General features: G+C 40.5%; 1 protein-coding gene across 2 annotated transcripts; it reads right to left on the reverse strand.

The window, feature by feature from the left end:
- Positions 1-117: 117 nt before the first annotated feature.
- LOC120989307 (thymic stromal cotransporter homolog) lies at positions 118-15477 on the reverse strand. 2 transcript variants are annotated; one of them, XM_040417322.1, is made up of 5 exons: positions 15370-15477; positions 11093-12144; positions 8858-8941; positions 7525-7681; positions 118-945 (listed from the first exon to the last, which is right to left on the reverse strand). In XM_040417322.1, exons 2-5 carry the CDS (start codon positions 12117-12119, stop codon positions 876-878), a joined length of 1338 nt encoding a protein of 445 aa, XP_040273256.1. In that variant the 5' UTR covers positions 12120-12144; positions 15370-15477; the 3' UTR covers positions 118-875. The 2 variants fall into 2 exon arrangements, with proteins under 2 accessions (XP_040273256.1, XP_040273257.1); XM_040417323.1 differs by lacking the exons at positions 7525-7681; positions 8858-8941.
- Positions 15478-17033: the final 1556 nt, after the last annotated feature.

Genomic DNA, 17033 nt, shown 5'->3' on the forward strand with positions numbered 1-17033 from the left:
TTGCTCTACTGCTCCAAATTAATAGTAACCCAAGGGTTTTACGTGCACAGAAGAAAATAACTGTTACACACACACTGGGGTCAAAGGAAATTTATTAATTACAGGAAGTACAGCAGTTTATATAGACATCAGAGAGGCATTCCCCCTGAGGCTCGTGGCATTGTTACATTGGCTGAAATATGAAAATAAGAAAAGAGATAATACTTGGCATCTGCGCAGTGTGCATCGTTTTACTAACTCTGGTATGTGAACTATGTAAATATCTAACTATAGGGGCCATCTTGTAATGGAGTTTTCACTAACAGCAGAAAAGCATATATGACGTAGCAAGGAGACGTGTTTTCTTGGGTAAGATGGAACTTTCGTGATTTGGTGAGGATAAGGTGTTTTCTGAGAGCTGGAGTATATGGGAGCTTTCTTAGTTGATTCAAAGAATGATGGCCACATCTCTATCACTATCAATCACTGATAACCGCTCCCTCTTATACCAATAGGTACTCATAGGAGGTGGAAAAAGCAAAGATATAAATGTATAAATTACAGTTTTACTAAATCTTTCCATTTGTGGTGACAGGTCTTCTTTAAATCAAATAGAACATTTTGTAAAACATAACAACCAAGACAACACCAACATCACCTTACACCTACCCCACATATTTTTATTTCTCAATGACATAAAACAGTGGAAATGAAAAAGAAAAATAGCCAAGAATTCATAAAAATTTATTTCAATGAATATTCAGTTTAAAAAATACCCCATTCCAATGGAAGTGTCCCTTAAATGTCTAGTTGATGACAGTAGGCCTCTCGTTGTGCATAGTCTTTAGGCTGCTGTTCTGCACGATGATAAAATGTTTCAACATTCATCAGAAACCCTATTGTGGGTCTGAAACCACTACAATATTCTGTTGAACTCTTCTTGACCATTCATAGTAGGCCACAATACTGGAAAAGTGAGACAAAAAGAATAACAATTCCTTACAATTTTCAGGATCTCTGCTTGTAATCATTAAACAGGACTCTTCATTGGTTACATGTAAGGCTAGTTTCACATCTGCATTGGAGGCTCCATTATAAATTCTATTCCAGATAAAATAGCACATCATGCATTATGCTACATTCACATCTGCATCAAGAGCTCCATTTGAGTTTTCCGCCACAGAGTCTGTCAAAAATAGCAGAGAAAAAAGACTTGAATGCAGGACTTATTTCTCTGCTAAGAAAACTCTCCAGAATGGAAAATTAACAGATTCCATTATAGTCAATCTGTTAGGCTCCGCTCCTGTCAGTTATGTTACCGAATCCAGCACTTCCTTTACTTAAGTTCTTCGGCTGCTATAATGGAGCAGAAGAGTGGAAATAATATAATATAAATGTGAAATTAGCCTTAAAGTGTAACTAAACTTTTATAATAATTTATAAACAAGAGCTGACATGCAGTTCTTTTAGCTTAGAGGAGCAGGCAGAAGCAGGAGCCCACTCCGCTCAGCTAATCCTGTCATAGTACATGGGTACAGCAGGAATTTTTGTTGAAATTATGACAGCAGGAATTTCTGTTGAAATTATTACATTTGGTATTATTTGAAAACTATTTTCTGTTTGGAGATGTTTTTTATCTACAGAGACGTGGGACCGCGATGGGCTCGAATGTGGCCCCGCCCTACGCAAATGCTTTTATGTCATCATTTGAAGAAACCTATGTATGTGACGATTTACATTATCGGGAGAATGCCCTACTATGGAAGAGTTACATAGATGACGTTTTTTGCGTGTGGGCAGGGCCACAGGTCCCTCGTGGCCTTCTTCGAACATTTAAATAAGGTATGTGCTGGACTTAAATTCACTATGAATTATTATCAATTTAAACTTTTTGGACACTGTAATTATTAAAGATGAGGATGGCTGTCTACACACAGATTTGTTTAGGAAAGGACTGATGAGAATAGCTTGTTACATTTTACAAGTGCACATATCATGACCCTAAAGAAGGCTATACCGAAATCTCAAATACAGAGAGTTAAACAAGTTGTATCTAATCAGCAGACACAGGAGCAGAGAATGGAAGAAATGTTAAGGAGATTTAGGACTAGGGGTTATCCTACATAAATCCTGAGCGAAGCCACAACGACTCCTTTGCAGCAAGGATTCACGTATAGCCTTTACACACAAATTTCATTTTTTCAATAAACAGTTTGACCAAATTGTTCGCAAACACTGGCCACTACTACATAAATCATACCCGCAGATAATGGAATTCAAAAATCCCCCACTGATTTGTAACAAACGGAATACAAGCTACTGTGACCATGTCGATACAGGCACTATGAAAGTGACTCCTCGTCAGAGGACAATAGGTAGCCAGAGAAACGGTACCTTTTCTTGTTTGTATTGTGCGCAGTGCTCGCATATAATTAAGGGAGAATTTTTTCATCATCCACACGCAGGTAGGGCCTTTAAAATCGAAGGCTTTTTTACCTGCAAATCTACTAATGTGATTTATTTGATTAAATGTCCTTGTGGCTTGTGCTATATTGGTGAAACCATACAACCAGTGAGAGATCGGATTTGCAAGCATACGTCCAATATACGCACTGGCACCTTATTACTACCTTTGCCAGCCCACTTTCACAATTTCCCATCACTACATCTCCCAGCTCAGGTTTCAAGTGCTGGAGCAAGTCAAAAGACAGAGAAGAGGTGGTGATATTAAAATCCAATTACTGCGTAGAGAAGCTTATTGGATTCATACCCTGGGAACATTACAACCCAGATTATTGAATAGCGAATATGAGATTGCCCATTTGACATAAGGTTGTATTTGCTAGATTACTGTGATATTTACTTTGATTATTTATTTTACAAACAGCAAATCTGCGATGATTCACTGCAAGTTAGCGGTATCTATATTTGTGTATTTGTGCATTTATAATTTTGTAATTTTGTAGTCATGTCTATCTATTTGGTTTGATTCGTTTTTTTGACGTCTGGTTGAAATATCGAGAGTACCGCCCCATTGTGGGCATCTGACGTCATCGCACATGGAGGGAAGTTGTATTTAAGATTGTAAATTAGTTTATAATGTTAGCTGATGAAGGCTGGATGGGCCAAAACGCGTCCTTATACTTATATACATTTATCCTGAATAAAGAGCATATGATTTGAACAGAATGAGCGTCCTCTGGGAATCTGTCACATAGTAATCATCCGGGGGCACAAGCAGGAGCAGCAACGTGCACTCCTGCCCGTACTCCCTGCGGTGCTGCCCATTCATAAAATATGTACTCCGTACTCCTTACACCACTGAGCTGTCAGCAGTGTACGGAGATCTGAGTTTTAAGCGCACACTGATTTATAGAAAAAAATTAAAATTAATAACGTTTATTTTTTTAGAGGATTAGGGACAACATATTAAAAATTATTATAAAAGTTTAATTACTCTTTAATGTAAAATTTCCTCATAATTGTGCATCTGCAGACATAACAGGGGACATGTGCATCTGCAGACATAACAGGGGTATTCATTAAAAAAAAAAACATTTCCCTTATGCCTGGGGACATCCTCAGGCTCCTATAAAAACAGCACTATATGTGGTTAGCACATAGAAGTAATGACACATCTATTTAAATGGCATACAGTATCATAATATTCAATAGATCAGCATGTGGTATAATTTACAGTGATGTGCCCAAGCATTAGTTATGCACCAGAGCCTTGGCTTAAATTGGTTTTCCAACACAAAACAAAAAATGGGATGGCCATCAAATGGTTCAGTAAAATAAACTAGATCAGGGATCAGCAACCTTCAGCACTCCAGCTGTTGTGAAACTACAATTCCCAGTGTGCTCCATTCATTTCTATGAGAGATCTTAGAAGAGCAGAGCAAATATGCATGCTGGGAGTTGTAGTTTCACAACAGCTGGTGTGCCGGAGGTTGCCTACCCCTGAACTAGATTATACTAACCTTGCTGATCCCCTGCCACTGCATTTCTGAATGTGCTGAGTCCCTACTGTGCTCCACTTCCTGCTGATGTCTCAAATCAGCAGGAAATAGCTGTGAGTGCTGCTCAGTCAATCACTGGCAGAGGCAGGTCATCATTGAAGCAGTGATTGAGTGTCATTGACAGCCATTTCCTGTGGTCAAGACAGCAGCAGGAAGTAGAGTGCAGCGGGACCCAGTCACCATCGGAAAAGCAGCAGCAGGTGATCGGTGTTGTCAGTATAACCAATTTTTTTTTTTTTTTTTACATTTTTATGTTTTTGTACTGGAAAACCCAATCAAGCCAAGGCTTTGGTGTATAACCAATGCTTGTGCTTCTCAGCTATCAATGATATGTAGTGCACTGGAGCAAGGGTACTTAGATGTTTGTGGACATTTTGCTCCTATTGCTACTATGCAAATCCTGCAACTCCCTAGTTTACTGCACTTTGAAGTGTAAACTTTCACTAGGATTTATGCTGTGCTGTACACTTATTCTGTTGTATATTGCATTTTATACATTTACTGTAATATATATTGTTCTGATCATTTGCACTGCACTGTGGAAAGGGTAATACATGGTCAGCTAATACTGAGAGACTTTGGGACTTTCTACCTATACACTAAGAGATTTCTAGATTTCTATAGTTACTATAAGGGAACATGTAAAGCTTAGGCTACTTTCACACTAGCAGCAGGACGGATCCGACAGGCTGTTCACCCTGTCGGATCCGTCCTGCCGCTATTTCGCCATGCTGCCGGACTGCCGCTCCGTCCCCATTGACTATAATAGGGACGGGGGCGGAGCTCCGGCACAGCACGGCAGTGCACGGCAAGAGGCCGCCGGACTAAAAAGTCGGACATGCAGTACTTTTAGTCCGCCAGAGCTCCGCCCCCGTCCCCATTATAGGACAGAGCAGTCCAGCGGCACGGCGAAATAGCGGCATGACGGATCCGACAGGGTGAACAGCCTGTCGGATCCGTCCTGCCGCTAGTGTGAAAGTACTCTAAGTTTTGTAGGAAAAAACAGACACTGTAGCCTTTTGACTGTCTGATTAAGCTCTGTCTAGACTGTTGATTATGTCTGAAAACTGCTTAGTCATCTCCCCATTGACTTGTATTGAGTCTATGTCAGACTTAAATTGCAACATTGTTTCTTTTAGGCTGTGCTTATCCTCTCCACTACTCCCACTAGAAGGTTTTAGCTCAGTTAGAAACAGTATAAGGGCTCATGCACATGAGCGTATTTTCTTTCTATGTCCATTCCGTTTTTTTGCGGACCGTATGTGGAGCCATTCATTTCAATGGGTCCACAAAAAAAACTGAAGTTACTCCGTGTGCATTCTGTTTCTGTATGTCCGTTACGCAAAAAAAATAGAACATGCCCTATTATTGTCCACATTACGGACAAGGATAGTACTGTTCTATTAGGGGCCAGTTGTTCCGTTCCGGAAGATACAGAATGCACACGGATGTCATCCATATTATTAGCTGATCCGTACATCGCGTGCATGAGCCCTAAAAGGACAGCAGTCAGAACCCCTACTTCTCTGAACATATGGACCATTACTTAGTAGGAGAGACTCTGCAGACCACACTAGTGACCAGAAGAAGACACTGAGACAGGGATACTATGCCACACACCCTGGGTCACTAGCCCTTTGACCAGGGACAGGAATAGTGGAACCGAGTAGGTAGTTATTCAGATATTTCTAGAAGGATTTACAATAGATTGACAGAAGACAGTTCTTCTAAGGAAGCTAATTTTTTATTTATTTTTTATCTGGAATACAAGTACTACAGGGAGTGCAGAATTATTAGGCAAGTTGTATTTTTGAGGATTAATTTTATTATTGAACAACAACCATGTTCTCAATGAACCCAAAAAACTCATTAATATCAAAGCTGAATATTTTTGGAAGTAGTTTTTAGTTTGTTTTTAGTTTTAGCTATTTTAGGGGGATATCTGTGTGTGCAGGTGACTATTACTGTGCATAATTATTAGGCAACTTAACAAAAAACAAATATATACCCATTTCAATTATTTATTTTTACCAGTGAAACCAATATAACATCTCAACATTCACTAATATACATTTCTGACATTCAAAAACAAAACAAAAACAAATCAGTGACCAATATAGCCACCTTTCTTTGCAAGGACACTCAAAAGCCTGCCATCCATGGATTCTGTCAGTGTTTTGATCTGTTTACCATCAACATTGCGTGCAGCAGCAACCACAGCCTCCCAGACACTGTTCAGAGAGGTGTACTGTTTTCCCTCCTTGTAAATCTCACATTTGATGATGGACCACAGGTTCTCAATGGGGTTCAGATCAGGTGAACAAGGAGGCCATGTCATTAGATTTTCTTCTTTTATACCCTTTCTTGCCAGCCACGCTGTGGAGTACTTGGACGCGTGTGATGGAGCATTGTCCTGCATGAAAATCATGTTTTTCTTGAAGGATGCAGACTTCTTCCTGTACCACTGTTTGAAGAAGGTGTCTTCCAGAAACTGGCAGTAGGACTGGGAGTTGAGCTTGACTCCATCCTCAACCCGAAAAGGCCCCACAAGCTCATCTTTGATGATACCAGCCCAAACCAGTACTCCACCTCCACCTTGCTGGCGTCTGAGTCGGACTGGAGCTATCTGCCCTTTACCAATCCAGCCACGGGCCCATCCATCTGGCCCATCAAGACTTACTCTCATTTCATCAGTCCATAAAACCTTAGAAAAATCAGTCTTGAGATATTTCTTGGCCCAGTCTTGACGTTTCAGCTTGTGTGTCTTGTTCAGTGGTGGTCGTCTTTCAGCCTTTCTTACCTTGGCCATGTCTCTGAGTATTGCACACCTTGTGCTTTTGGGCACTCCAGTGATGTTGCAGCTCTGAAATATGGCCAAACTGGTGGCAAGTGGCATCTTGGCAGCTGCACGCTTGACTTTTCTCAGTTCATGGGCAGTTATTTTGCGCCTTGGTTTTTCCACACGCTTCTTGCGACCCTGTTGACTATTTTGAATGAAACGCTTGATTGTTCGATGATCACGCTTCAGAAGCTTTGCAATTTTAAGAGTGCTGCATCCCTCTGCAAGATATCTCACTATTTTTGACTTTTCTGAGCCTGTCAAGTCCTTCTTTTGACCCATTTTGCCAAAGGAAAGGAAGTTGCCTAATAATTATGCACACCTAATATAGGGTGTTGATGTCATTAGACCACACCCCTTCTCATTACAGAGATGCACATCACCTAATATGCTTAATTGGTAGTAGGCTTTCGAGCCTATACAGCTTGGAGTAAGACAACATGCATAAAGAGGATGATGTGGTCAAAATACTCATTTGCCTAATAATTCTGCACGCAGTGTATAGCAGACATGTGAAAGGTGCAGGCAGGTTCTCTTTATAGCTATGACACAAAAAGATATTGTATGCCTATCTCTGTTATAGTCACAAATACAATCTAACAAGTACAATTGAGTGTATACCCTTACAAAGTAGGTATAATTGCGGTATACAGAGTTATGTATGATTGTATGCCATCTACATACCTAATTGGAATAATGCTGATGAATGCCAAGGCACCAAACAGGATGAAACAGAATCCGCTGAACCAATCTAAGGTGGCTTGATAAAGCTTGTTGAATCCTGCAGATGAACTCACTGCTACAATTTCTATCGCCAACTGTAGTACAGCAAATACTTTGCCTACAAAGACATATTAGAAGATCTAATGGGCTGTTCATATCACGTTTTTAGTACACTATGTTTTTCAATCCTGCAGAGTTCAGCACACACACCAAAAAAAAAGTACACATTAATGGATTTGATACATGCTTTTTATACAATGGAACCCTATGGTAACGGAAGCCACTGTATGACATCTGTTTGAGGAATCCGTTTAATGTATAGATGCATTTCAATATATTAGAATATCTTTGAAAAGTTTATTTATTTCAGTAATTCAACTCAAAAAGTGAAACTCATATTCTATAGATTCATCACACACAGAGTGATCTAGAGTGTGGGAAAAATAGCAGTACATCTTATAGTCTGAATGCTAATGACCGCTTCCATTATGCAAGCATTAGTATGCAGGGGGCACAGGGAGCAGTGAGGACACCACTGGTTTGGCTGTACTCACCCTACCTGGTCTTCTTCCGTGCCCCGCTCTACACTGTGTCCTGACTCTGCACAGCATCAAGAAGACCAGGCAGTGGTGAGCCCTGGATCTGCACACTGGCAGCGCTGTCTGGAGCAGGCTAGGTAGGTTTATTTTTTTTAATGTCTGAGGTCTGATGGGGGGGTCTGATCTGAATGGTGATGGGGGTCTGATCTGAGGCTGTTAGAGCTTATCAAACAGTATCAAATATGCAGCACATATCAGCTAGAAGTTTTAAGCAAATTTCCCTGTTTCTTCTTTTAAATAATAGTGAATAAAAGTTACGTTTTACACTGTAAAAAAAAAGAGGCAAATATAAAGAAATGGCGATCTACAGTGCTCAACCATTGACACTGGGGACCTCCCACCTGATAATTCTTCGCTACTGGCTGCCAAAACAAAAGTACTGATACCTGCAAAACGGAGCAAACTAGTATAGAAAAAAAACCAGGAAGATATGGCTGCAACGGTGTACAGGGAGCCGGGAGGTGTACTTCTGTGGGACATGACTGTCCTCAAATTTTAGTGTAAACTGTAATCTCTGTGAACAGCTCTCCATAATAAAAGGGAAAGTGCTAAATACAAATACGGTAATACAATATCCAAAGGGAAAAAAATCATTGCAGAGTGCACCATGGGTCCAGACATACTGTCAGTATCTGCTCGATTATAACTATCAATTTCTTTATTTTTAGTTTATGTTTAGAATTGTGACATCTTACCATATGAGGATCCTTGAATATGCTTAGATATAACTGATCTGATGGTTGGTGTTGGGATTAATGAAAAAATCATCACCACTCGAGCTGAAAAATATGTTTAAAATAAAGGTATACAAAAAGTATTTCAGAAGGAAAGTGCAGGATATAATGTGTCAACATGCATTAAGAAGCATTGCGCCAGTTTTTCCGTTATTCTCTATCCACGGGATAGCGAATAACTAACTGATCGTGGGGGTCGAACTACTAAGACCCCCATGATCCAGCAAACAGGGGTCCTATTCCCCTGATCTGATGAAGGGTCAGGTCGGGCATGCGTCCTGACACTCCTTTCATTGTCTATGGGACTGCTAGAGGTAGCTAAGTACAGAGCATTATATTACAGCATTGCATTAAAAGCTATTCAAACTATATTTACTGTAGATAAAAGGGATGATATACAGTTGCAAGAAAAAGTATGTGACCCCTTTGGAATGATATGGATTTCTGCACAAATTGGTCATAAAATGTGATCTGATCTTCATCTAAGTCACAACAATAGACAATCACAGTCTGCTTAAACTAATAACACACAAAGAATTAAATGTTACCATGTTTTTATTGAACACACCATGTAAACATTCACAGTGCAGGTGGAAAAAGTATGTGAATCTTTTGATTTAATACCTGGTTGAACCTCCTTTGGCAGCAATAACTTCAACCAAACGTTTCCTGTAATTGCAGATCAGACGTGCACAACGGTCAGGAGTAATTCTTGACCATTCCTCTTTACAGAACTGTTTCAGTTCAGCAATATTCTTGGGATGTCTGGTGTGAATCACTTTCTTGAGGTCATGCCACAGCATCTCAATCGGGTTGAGGTCAGGACTCTAACTGGGCCACTCCAGAATGCGTATTTTCTTCTGTTTAAGCCATTCTGTTGTTGATTTACTTCTATGCTTTGGGTCGTTGTCCTGTTGCAACACCCATCATCTGTTAAGCTTCAGCTGGTGGACAGATGGCCTTATGTTCTCCTGCAAAATGTCTTGATAAACTTGGGAATTCATTTTTCCTTAGATGATATCAATCCGTCCAGGCCCTGACGCAGCAAAGCAGTCCCAAGCCATGATGCCCCTACCATAATACTTCACAGTTGGGATGAGGTTTTGATGTTGGTGTGCTGTGCCTCTCTTTCTCCACACATAGTGTTGTGTGTTTCTTCCAAACAACTCAACTTTGGTTTCATCTGTCCACAGAATATTTTGCCAGTACTGCTGTGGAACATCCAGGTGCTCTTGTGCAAACTGTAAACATGCAGCAATGTTTTTATTGGACAGCAGTGGCTTCCTCTGTGGTATCCTCCCATGAAATCCATTCTTGTTTAGTGTTTTACGTATCGTAGATTCGCTAACAGGGATGTTAGCATATGCCAGAGACTTTTGTAAGTCTTTAGCTGACACTCTAGGATTCTTCTTCACCTCATTGAGCAGTCTGCGCTGTGCTCTTGCAGTCATCTTTACAGGACGGCCACTCCTAGCGAGAGTAGCAGCAGTGCTGAACTTTCTCCATTTATAGACAATTTATCTTACCGTGGACTGATGAACATCAAGGCTTTTGGAGATACTTTTATAACCCTTTCCAGCTTTAACAATTCTTAATCGTAGGTCTTCTGAGAGCTCTTTTGTGCGAGGCATCATTCACATCAGGCAATGTTTCTTGTGAAAAGCAAACCCAGAACTGGGGTGTGCTTTTTTATAGGGCAGGGCAGCTGTAACCAACACCTCCAATCTCATCTCATTGATTGGACTCCAGATGGCTGACACCTCACTCCAATTAGCTCTTGAAGATGTCATTAGTCTAGAGGTTCACATACTTGTTCCACCTGCACTGTGAATGTTTACATAGTGTGTTCAATAAAAAAATTGTAACATTTAATTCTTTGTGTGTTATTAGTGTAAGCAGACTGTGATTGTCTATTGTTGTGACTTAGATGAAGATCAGATCACATTTTATAACCAATTTGTGCAGAAATCCATATTATTCCAAAGGGTTCGCATACTTTTTCTTGCAACTTTATAAATGTAAAAGGTTGTCTATTGGCATGTACAGTAAGTAAAGTCTTTCTAGAAAAAAGCTAAATATCAGGTTCAATTTGATCAGTACCAGTTCCAGTATTTCCATGCAGGTCATCATATTAATATGGTTTATGAGTGAACAGCTACATATTATTATTCTACTGATTCAGTAATATATACTTACCAATATAATACATATAGGTTGAGCGCACAAAGCCCATTATCAGGAGTCCAGAACCAAATGAAAGGATTCCAATAGAAATCATTCCCAGATCACCTGTAAATCGGGAGAAAATAAAAACCCCTAGAAAGCTGGTGATGTAGGTCATGTAGAATGCAGCATTGCCATAGCCAACATCTACTGGACCCCAATTCAGAGGCTTCTTTAGTACAAACACATTGGCTACGTCATCAGTTGCTGTAAAAGCCACATTAAACACGATAGCACTGACAAACATTGAAGTAAGGATAAGATTGGATGTCGATTCAATAACTAAATTTTCAATTTCATTCCCTTGTATTGTTGTATTTCTAGATTCTTTTAAAAGTCTGGTGGACTCTGTATTATCATGTTCTTCTGGGGTTCTCAGAATAAAAATGCAGTATATAACACAAAGTGCATAGCAAACCATGCTACAAATCATAAGGATAGTTCCTTGATGGCTTGTTATATGTAAGATAACAAATAAATGTCCTGAAGCCAAGCTGCCTACAAATCCTGCCAGCCCGTACACCAGTTCAATGTGAATAAGTCGTAGAGATCGTCTCGTTTCAGAAGAGCATAAGGAAGCCCAAGCTGCTACACCAGCCCAATAAGTTGTGAACCAACCAGTTAAACCATTCAGTGCTGCGGAGCCAAACATCACTTCCACTGGCCAATCCCAGATGATGACAAACAGTAAAAACATTCTTGATATGAGGTATCCAAATAATGGCACGCATATTGTGACCTTCCTGCTGGTCTTGTCTCCAATTTTTGCTATGGTATAGGCAGACAGAAGAGGCGTTAATCCCATGATGACATTATAAATAATGTAGAAGTTTGAGATGGCCTTCTGTAACATGTCATCGTTACTAGAGTTGGAAGGAGATTCTTGGCTGTTAATTGATTTGTTATAATGATTCCTTACCACCATAAGCAGTGCAGTGTCATAGAATGAGCTGGCAATCTGAGCTCCTGCAACTACTGGAACAATGGACATCCTATTCATCTCTGCAGTCTTGGCTGATTGTGTCCTTGAAGAAAACATATATTGTAAATCAATGTTATTCATTGCATAATGGAAAATTGTCTACTATCTGTACTCCCCAAATCTCCAAGATTGGCTAAAAATCTGTGCTGTTGGAAGCACCAGTGCACAACTTGTTACAAGACACAGCCCCGATAACTGTAGTGGAACAATTTCTATCCCCTGAATAAAAAAGCCATAAGGGTATGGACACACTGGGGAATTTTCTGCAGCAGAATTTCAGCTGCAGATTTTGCAGCATTTCTGCAGTGGAAATTCTGAGGATTTTGTTGCAGATATACAACAGATTTCACCCTATGCATTGCACTATAGTTATCCCAAACCACCTCTTCAATCTATCATTAACCACTGGCATCTTCCTTTTAAACGTGACACCATCCCACCCATACTCAGGAAGACTTTCCTGGACCCATTCTATTTAGCCAGCATGTCACTACTTCCATAGGAACTATCTGACTTCCATCCCAATTACTCCACTGAAACCACCATAACCAAAGTTTCCAATGATCTGCTAGCTGCCAAAGCTAAATTTCATTACTGTGCACTTCTTGACCTATGCTCTGCTTTTGAAACAGTCGACCACTCTCTCCTGTTGCAAAACCTCTCATCCTTCAGCATCAGAGACCTGGCCCTCTCCTGAATCTCTTCATAGATCATCAACAGAACCTTCAGCGTTTCCCATCCATACACCACCCTCGAGGATTTTCTCCATTTATGACAGCTCACACAGTACCATGGCTTCCGATAACACCTCTATGCTGATGGCACTTGTATCTACCTCTCTGGCCCAGCCCATTTTATCCAGAATCCCAGCATGTCTATCATTTATATCTTCATTCTTCACCTACCGCTTCTTAAATCTCAACATGGAGAAAACAGAATTCATTATCTTTCCACCATGTCACTCAGCTACCCACACTCCCTACTAGACCTATCCATTACAGTGAACAACACTATGCTTTTTCCAGTCTCACACGTCCGCTGTCTGGGGATAACATTTATTTCTGTCCTGTCCTTCAAGCCACATACAAACCCTTACCACACTTTTGTGCCACCTTATTTCCTCAGAGATTGTAAGCTCTCGCAAGCAGGGCCCTCATTCTTATAGTTTGACTAAATTGCTGATATTTGTTTGTACATGTACCCGCCGGCTGTAAAGTGCTGTGGAAAACAAATATAAAGATAATTATTAGGGATTCTGGTCTGTGGTCTTTTGTTATTAGGAGTCTGTATTCTGTGGTCCAATCTGAAATATGAAGCTTTTGTATGAACAGATACATATTTTGGTCTGTTCTACGGTCGTCATATGTTTAAGGGATCTGTTATGGGGTCTGTATCTGTTTATGGATCTGGACTAGAATCTAGAACTATTTTGAGTCTGTATTTATTATTAGATTTGTTTTTATTATGTTATTTATTTATTTATTTTTTGTTATTATTTATTTTGAGCTCTGATCTGTAGTCTTTATTCATTGAGGGGTCTATTTTTATACAGGGGTCTGTATCTGGTGGTCTAACCTGAGGTATGCATTTATTCTGGGATATATATTTATGTGTGGCCTAGGTATCTGGTGTGGGGTCTGTAACCAGGACCTCTTTATCTCCGGGATCTGTAGTGATTTAGGGTGGGCCTGGGGTCTGTATTTATTTAAGGAGTCTGGTGTGGGTCTACATATATCTGGGGTTTGTATTTATTTAGGGGAGTCTGGTGTCTATAACTAGGTTCTGTATATATCCGGGTCTGTATTCATTTAGGACGGGTGTGGGGTCTGTATTTATTTAAGGAGTCTGGCCTGGGGTCTATAACTAGGTTCTGTATATATCCAAGGTCTGTATTTATTTAGGACGGGTCTGGGGTCTGTATTTATTTAAAGAGCCTGCTCTGGGGTCTATAACTAGGATCTGTATATATCCTGGGGTCTGTATTTATTTTGACTTCAGTGTTTATAATGGAGTCCTGAAATCTCAGAGCCTGATATTGCTACTCAAACTGGCTATCCAAATGACAGGATAATCGCACATGGCTAAGTTGTGAACCAATGATTGGAGTACAAAAGAGCCCTGGAACCTGATGAGGTGTGTAAACCACCAGATACTGGTCATAGACTAACCACCTAAAGGGCTTGTCTCATCTGGGACTTTAATGGCATATCATTCCTGTGGGAGTGCGAAAATAGCTGACCGTGCACACTTGTCTATTTTCAGAAGTCCCATAGAAATGAATGGAGAGCACACCGTGCAAGCACTGCCACCTCTCCATTTACCTCTGTAGGACTACTGGAGAGAGCCAAGCCAGCACTGGAACACTTAGGGTGTCCCATTTTGGAGATAGGTGCAGGTTGCAGAGGTGGGACCCACACCTATCCTACATTGGTGGCATATCCTCTAGAGACATGCCACCAATGTTTCAAATGAGACAACCCCTTTAACTTACGGTACATAGACCACCAGTGAAGTTTATATTAACCTCTTCTCTACCAGTGATCCAGGCACTATCATTTTTAATTATTTCTATAGTTTGGGGAGGGAGATATATTCCTTATCTGCCTATAGCACCAAAATACCTTACCCTATAGCCCTGCATGAAGATAAACGTATAGCTAGAAAGGAATACAGTGCTCATCAGTGATTTCTGTTTCAATAGTTTTTTATTGGTTTAACATCAATAAAAGATAATAGAGAACAATAAAATGCAGTTCCACCTGCTAAACATTGTAGGTGGAGGAAATTATGTGTTTGTCTTTACAGCATGAGACAAACAGCCGAATAAGTATTAATATACAGTAATAGTAAAGACACGTTATCAAAATTGCTAACCATTCCTCAAGTATACAGTGTTCTAGTCTAGGTAGTTATACTGTATCTCTCTTTTTTCTTATTTTATGGGATTTCTATCATCCTTCATTCATCAGTGATTTCTTAACGTTGTTTTACACATCTTTAAAAGTACAGCAAACTATTCATTATCATTTATCTGCGTGTCTACGTGACGGGTTAGCAGCCTTTGACACTGCAGTTGCTGTGAAGCTACAGGTCCCAGCATGCACAGCTGTTCTTATAGAAGTGAATAGAGGATTCTGGGACTTATAGCTTTAGAACAGCTGGCGTGCTAGACGTTGATCCCTTGTCTACGTGTATAAATGACACAGTGAGGCAGCGTTGTGATAGAATCATCTATAGCACCTAATCAGTAGGACATGAGAGTACTTACTTCCATCTGCTTAGATGATTGTAGGTAGAGAAGAAACTGCTTCTATGCAGGTCAGAGATGATCTTTTTATGGTATGAGAAGGCAGCTTGGAGCAGACGGAAACCACACTGTGCTTTCCTACTTCTGGTTTCCTTAACAAAAAAAAAAGCTGAAGAAAATCCCTCCCCCTTAAGTGATGTGCACTAATCTTTTTTCCAAGCATTCCCGGAAACTAAGGAGAAAGCAAGTAAGGAGCTAAAATTCGTGGCCAAAAGCCCTAACGTTGAAGCAAGTTAAAGGGGTTATCCCATAATAATGTAAAACAATAAAAATGAGAGATCATGTAGTAAATGATGGCATCTTTATATGGGCTCATGCACATGAACGTACAGCATTTTCGGTCTGCATTTGATCCACATTTGTTTGCGGGTCAGATGCAGACCCATTCACTTCAATGTAAAAAAATAGAACATGTCCTATTCTTTTCCGATTTACAGACAAGGATAGGACTGTTCTGTTAGGGGCCCGAACATTCCGTTCCCCAAAATGCTGAATGCACATAGCTGGTATCTGTGTTTTGCATATCCACAATTTATGGACCGCAAAACAGCCAACGGTCGTGTGCATGAGCTCTAACAAAGCTAGAACCAGCCGTGTACCTTACTTGGATTCAGAGATCTCCGCATGTATTGCTCCAATTGTTCCTCTAGATCAGGGATGCCCAGCCTGCAGCCCTCCGGCTGTTGCATAACTACAACTCCCAGCATGCCCGGACAGCGTACAGCTATCAGCCTACTGCAGGGCATAGTGGGAGTTTTATAACAGCTGGAGGGCCGCAGGTTGAGCATCCCTGCTCTAGATTTATTTCAAGCTGGTAACTCAGGAGGGGACGTGAACTTTCTGCTACAGCCAAGCAGGGGGCATCTTTGATCAGGGCGCATGTCCTTTCTGCTATTGTTCTCTTCCTATCAGAGTTCGGGAGACATGTCCTTTCTGCTGCAGTACTCTCTGTAACTAGTGATGAGCCAAGTTTACAAAAATTTGATTCAGCTACTTTGCAGAATTTCACAATAAAATTTGCTTTGTGACAAATTACTTAGTCAAAAAGCGCATTTCTTTGTAAGTAGAAGGCTCAATGACGGGGAACAGCGATTGCACTGCACCCCATAATTGAACCCCTCAGATGCCACATTCATCGCTGATCGCGGCATCTGAGATGAAAAATGAGGGCTTTCAGGGGTTAATCAGTTAAAAAATAATAATACTCACCTTATTTATTTGAGTGTGAAAATGCCTCCGTGGCCATCTTGATTGAAGATCGCCCAGGCGAAATCTCACATTGTGCGTCATACATCACCGCGCACGAGATTTCATGGGGGATCCTCAAATAACATGGCCGCGGTAGCTTCTTCGCACCATTTCAGGGAGAATTGATTCGGTACCACGAAGCACAAGGAAATTCGAATTTTTCCTGAAATTCGGATTGAAGTTCACTTTGGATATTTCGATTCGCTGTAACTATTGCAGCTTCTGGCAGCAGATACGGCTGGTGGCAACTGAAAGATGGAACTGAGCATGTGCGTCCTCCTCAGGACAGAGAAATAAGGAGAAGAACAAACAACAGGTGGCGATATACAGATACAATTTATTAAATACCGTAACTGTGACTATACTATTTTTAAATA

The sequence above is a fragment of the Bufo bufo genome, chromosome 2 (genome assembly GCF_905171765.1).
Source record: "Bufo bufo chromosome 2, aBufBuf1.1, whole genome shotgun sequence".
Taxonomy (NCBI): Eukaryota; Metazoa; Chordata; class Amphibia; order Anura; family Bufonidae; genus Bufo; species Bufo bufo.